The sequence below is a fragment of the Penaeus chinensis genome, chromosome 30 (assembly GCF_019202785.1).
Source record: "Penaeus chinensis breed Huanghai No. 1 chromosome 30, ASM1920278v2, whole genome shotgun sequence".
Taxonomy (NCBI): Eukaryota; Metazoa; Arthropoda; class Malacostraca; order Decapoda; family Penaeidae; genus Penaeus; species Penaeus chinensis.
The window spans coordinates 22,137,075-22,142,074 of record NC_061848.1 but is presented as its reverse complement, the minus strand read 5'-3'; the positions used below and the strand labels follow the sequence as shown (position 1 = coordinate 22,142,074).

At 38.7% G+C, this 5,000-nt stretch overlaps 1 protein-coding gene across 3 annotated transcripts in view; it reads right to left on the bottom strand.

The window, feature by feature from the left end:
* Positions 1-3,393, bottom strand: part of LOC125041114 (wings apart-like protein homolog) — a 22,965-nt gene extending 19,572 nt beyond the window's left edge. Inside the window, exons 1-2 of one of the 3 annotated variants that reach the window (XM_047635877.1) lie at positions 3,307-3,393; positions 2,086-2,327 (exon numbers count right to left, since the gene is read on the bottom strand). In XM_047635877.1, coding sequence (XP_047491833.1) covers positions 2,086-2,148 — 63 coding nt within the window. In that variant the 5' untranslated portion in view covers positions 2,149-2,327; positions 3,307-3,393. Of the gene's footprint in view, positions 1-2,084; positions 2,328-3,009; positions 3,236-3,262 lie in introns of those variants that run through there. The other 2 variants (XM_047635876.1, XM_047635878.1) reach the window with 2 other exon arrangements.
* Positions 3,394-5,000: the final 1,607 nt, after the last annotated feature.

Genomic DNA, 5,000 nt, shown 5'->3' with positions numbered 1-5,000 from the left:
TATATACATTATATATATATATAAATATATATATATATATATATATATATATATTACACACACACACATATATACAAGAAATAATGATAACAGACTAACAAATAAAACAACAAAAACTTCTTATCCAGTGTGTGGACAGGGATTCCCCAGAGTGACTGGTCAGAAAGCACGCCCAAACTTGTAGACACGTGTAGTGCACAAGATTTTCAAAGTTTCTAGAGGATTTGGTAGCCTTTGATTTTAGTGTCTGATGATATTATAGCAGGTGACATAATGGAACATCTGTGTTGGCTAAACCAGACATGGCTTTGCTAAGTTAATAGAATATTGCAGAATGGTCTTAAAAATGGCATCCAACAAAACACAAGGTCTGGGTGTCATGGTTAACCGTTCACGCCTCCCATTCAGTCACACCTGGGGATTCTATGTCTCTCTGCTGGACAGGCCAGTAATCACTAAGAACGAGACATGAAGCATCTAGCTCGTCAACAGTAAAATTCATGACAACTTTCAGTGAATCCTCAACAGAAAAATCTGATAAATAGAATGGTGGAAAAAACTGTATGTAAAACAAGTCATATCTAATAAAGTTTATATAATAAAGTAAATGAAAATGTCTGCATGGCCAAAATTAACAGCATAGGTATCAATTCATCATTTACGATATCTAGAGACGTGTATAAACAAAACAGTTTTATCCAACATAAACTAAGTTCAGTGATGATATTGGCTCCATTAGCCAGGGCATGAAATATCTATGCCAAGGAAACTAGAAAGGATATCAAAACAAAGTTATATCTATAAAATAGCCTAATATCAAGTAATCGAACTCACACTTCCTAGGGGATCCCTTGCCAAATAGTTAATCCCTTAATGTGAGGGTTACATCAAAATCCCACGAGAGCTAGCAGAGAACTGTCATGACAGTAACCTAGCATCAAGCAACTGCAATAGACTCCATGCTTTCAGCATTCCTACAAAGGCCAATGACCCTCTGACATGTATATTCTTCAAAGGTTCTCAAGTTTGGCCTGATTTAATTTCTGGGACTATTAGAGGCTATTCCAGGCTAGACTAGGATAGGAAAGATTTGGAAAGACGTTGGTGAGAATGAGAATGGTTCAGCAATAATTCACCAATAAAGATTTCAGTGCTGCCATATTCCATATTAGTATTTCATTCTTCTGTTAAATTTTACACCACTGACAAGCTAAATTCCTTATCTTTTTGAACTAATACTGCAGATTTTGATTGGATATTAATATAAAAATTAGAAAAAAGTTGGTAATATTATATTACCACCTGGAAAATCATCAGTAGAGTTTTTATGCCAAATGTATGCCCACTAAAACAATTTCACTACTTATATGGAGCATTCACTCTTGATATAAGGCGCAAGCTGATATATCTTTACAGCTTTCATTTACCAAGCTTTTTCAAAAATACCATATTACAGGGCAACAATCCAGCTGCAAAACATTATCAAGAGGATTATCAAATCATAACTGCTTATCAACAGCCACTGAAACAATTAGGACAATATTGCATCATTATGGTCTGAGTGGTAAGGTAGTGGTAGAGCATATGCAAGATTCTGATTGCAAAACTGTAAGCAAAACAATGCATGTTTTCTTGTTTTTCCTTTCGTTATTTTCGTTAAAAGGTGGTACATGTCATCGTTCATCCTCATGCCTTTCAATAGATACATCATGCCTAAGCATTTGAACATCTAATCTGCCGTAAGACTGGTTCAACAGTTTCCTGATTCGTAACCTTAACTGCTAATGAGACTATAGTGCAATTTAAGAAGAATTCTAATCTCTTCGTGTTTATTTATGGGGTACACAACAGTATAATTCCTATGTTTTGCTGCTGAATTGTTGCACAATGTTATGGCATGCCTGAAAAAGCTTATCATTACATAAAACAAGAGCTGAAAAGCAGACTGTCAAGTTATCTTGCTATATCTAGAATGAATGCCCAAAATGTATGCTAAAAATAGTATAAATGCAATTTACAAGAGAAATCAGACAAGCATAACATAACAAATGAACCAAACAGAAAACTCGTTCACATAAGCTTACCTTTAAGTGTAAACAGACCTTGGTACATCCCAAACGATGATTCCACACGCAATATTGTACTCATAACAATACAGTGGACGCACAGACACGGCAGCAGACACCCAGCGGATTTCGTCTTTACTGTCACTCTCTCGCCATCGTCTCCAACAGTTATTCTTTGAGGAATGGTATCATATCCGTCATCTCCACTTCACGCACGGCAAACACCGACACTCGAATCACAAATAATTCTTTTCCGTTCCACTGCAAAGCAAACACAACATTTTAAAAGAGCACGCCACAAAAAAACAGAATCAAACATCGGCCAAGTCTTCAAAGTGTCCATCTTGGCCATTTCAAAAACAATAACAACACACACGGGGCACTTCAGAGCTTCGTCCAAGATTTCCTTTCCAAAGTATCACACATTTTCCACTTGAAAAAAAAGAGATAAAAAAAAAACATTGGAAAAATATAGTTCACTGCTAATGACCTCCTGGTAATAAACCAAGGGCTTCTTGAACCCACAAAAGCAGCCGTCACAGCACCACTCCCCGGGTCTCTGGTTGCTCCCTCGCACTCGAACCCCCCTGGAAGCCCGCTGGAAGCCCGCTGGAAGCCCCCCGCCCTCGCCCCGCGCCCGGGAGGAGGGGAAACGGGGCAAAACAAGCCTCGGCCTCCCTCCACACCACGGGCCAAATCGCCGATTCCTGCGAGGTGCTCCTCCTGGCCGCCTGCGCCCTCTGCCCCAGGCCCGCCAGGCGCCGCGGAGGCCAGGGGGACGCGGCAGGAGAGGCGACGGAGGCCCAGAGCCGCGAATCCCGAGAGGAACAAGCTGGTCGTCGACCCAGATACGAGCGGCCGCAGAGAAACGTTTTTCATTCGGGTTTTCTCCCTCGGGGCCGCCCTCCCCTCCTTCCCAGGGCTTCCAGGCCGCGAATCCTACCTTCCGAGCGGAGATCAGAGGGCCATCGTGTGGGCAAGCGACCATCACAGCGTCCGCGACAGTAAGAACGGCCGAGTGTTTTCATATTCCGCCATTATCGCCCGTGAAGCCCTCGGGAACCCTCGCCTCCCTTTCGCACTTTCTATTCCGCGTCCGACGCCCCTCTCGCCTCCTCGGCCGCGTCTCCGGACTCTGGCGGAATTTAGCGTCGCTTTTCCGGGCCTTTGGGGAAGGTTTGGGAGAATATATTGACCTAAGTGTAGATTCGGAGTAGATTTTAGGGCTTCTAAAATGGACCTTAGGCTGCTGAGGCATAAGAGCGATTCTCCCTCGGCTGTCGAGGAGGGAGCGGAGGGATACACGGCAGGAAGTCTAGGGATCCCGACTCTAAAGACACTGGGTAATAATCGCCGCTCTAATTGACTTTTGCTAATTTGTGCTCAATTTACGGATGCTAAAGGATGTCGATGAAATGCGAAGTGAGATGGGAAAATGCCGTTCTTTTCCTATAAAAATGATCTTTAAGGAGGATCGTTTGAAAGGTTTTATACAAAGGTGCGAGTGACCTAATGCGTCGTATGTAAATAATGAAGTGGGTGAGATTATAAAATAAACTTTAAGGTTGGAAATAGTTAATGATTGTGTAAAATATTAGTTCAGCATTATTTGTAAGTTATATAAAAGCTATGATGCATCAAAAATAATAAAAATATTGAGCCGGTAATGTCAGTTTCAAATGCGCAGTTTTCCTTATTATCACCCTCCCTGCACAATTTCAAATTATCAATATTTTGCCGTGCATTAATAACATCTAATATCAGATGTTTATAGGATAACGGCATTGCATGGATAGTTGACTAAAGAGAAAGTTTTATACCAGAATGACAGTTATGTTTTTTTCTCCTCTTTTTTATATACTCCGGACTTTCTCTAGACTTGGAAATTTGTTTTTTTTACCGAGTTGATTAAAGGATCTATTACACAACATAATGCAATTTTGATTACGACTAATTAATTCTAATAAACGACAGAACTCATCATACCTCTTGAAAGTTCAATAAAATTAAAAAAGGCGAAGAGTGATGATATGGATTCATCTGGATATAAAATTCAATGTCTTCGTTGCGAAATTGATTGCAATGACACCAATCTGTAAATGGTAGTTGGGATACTCTCATTATAAGTAGGTTCTTATTAGGGACTGGTAGGTTTATAATAAACAAGTAGTAGGTTTATACAAAAGTTTATGTATAAATGTTCTACATAATAGATTTATCAAAGTTTATGCGTAGATTTGGTAAGTTTATGGTCTAATAATAGATTTAAAACAGAATATTCGCTCTTAGCTTGCATGTCACACCAGTTTTATATAAATTTATGACAGGCGACTGAAAGCAAAATTCTCCTCCATTTTTTGTATGCTTGTACATGACTTGGATTTTTCACCTCGTCATTAACGGCTGTTCTGCAGGATCTGTTCTACTCTTTTGTATGAAACACAATGGAAAAGTTAACGAAGATTAAGATGAATTAGATGCAAAAACATACCAACATCAGAATATATCAGTAAGTATATATGATTATTTATTACGAAAGTTTTGTCTCTCCATATGAGTTTAGTAGAGTCTTCTGTTTCCCGTTTTCTTTATTTGCGTTTAGCTGAGTCATCCCTTTATTGCTTCTGGAAGACAGCAATGAACTCCGTTTTTTTTCCTTTTTGTTTGATTATAGAAATCCAAAGCTCTTGTCATGAAATCATAAAGCTGAATTTTTTATATTTTATCAGTATGAGAAATAGATGGGAATTGTCACATTGTAATATACTTACGATGATAATATAATGAGGGCAAGAACATTATTAGCGTCATGGATATCAGTGGTGGTAATAACTATAATTATAATTATATCAATTATAGGAATCATAATGACATTGTCATTGTAATGATAGTAATAATAATTATAATAATAACAAAAATTATACTGATAATAAT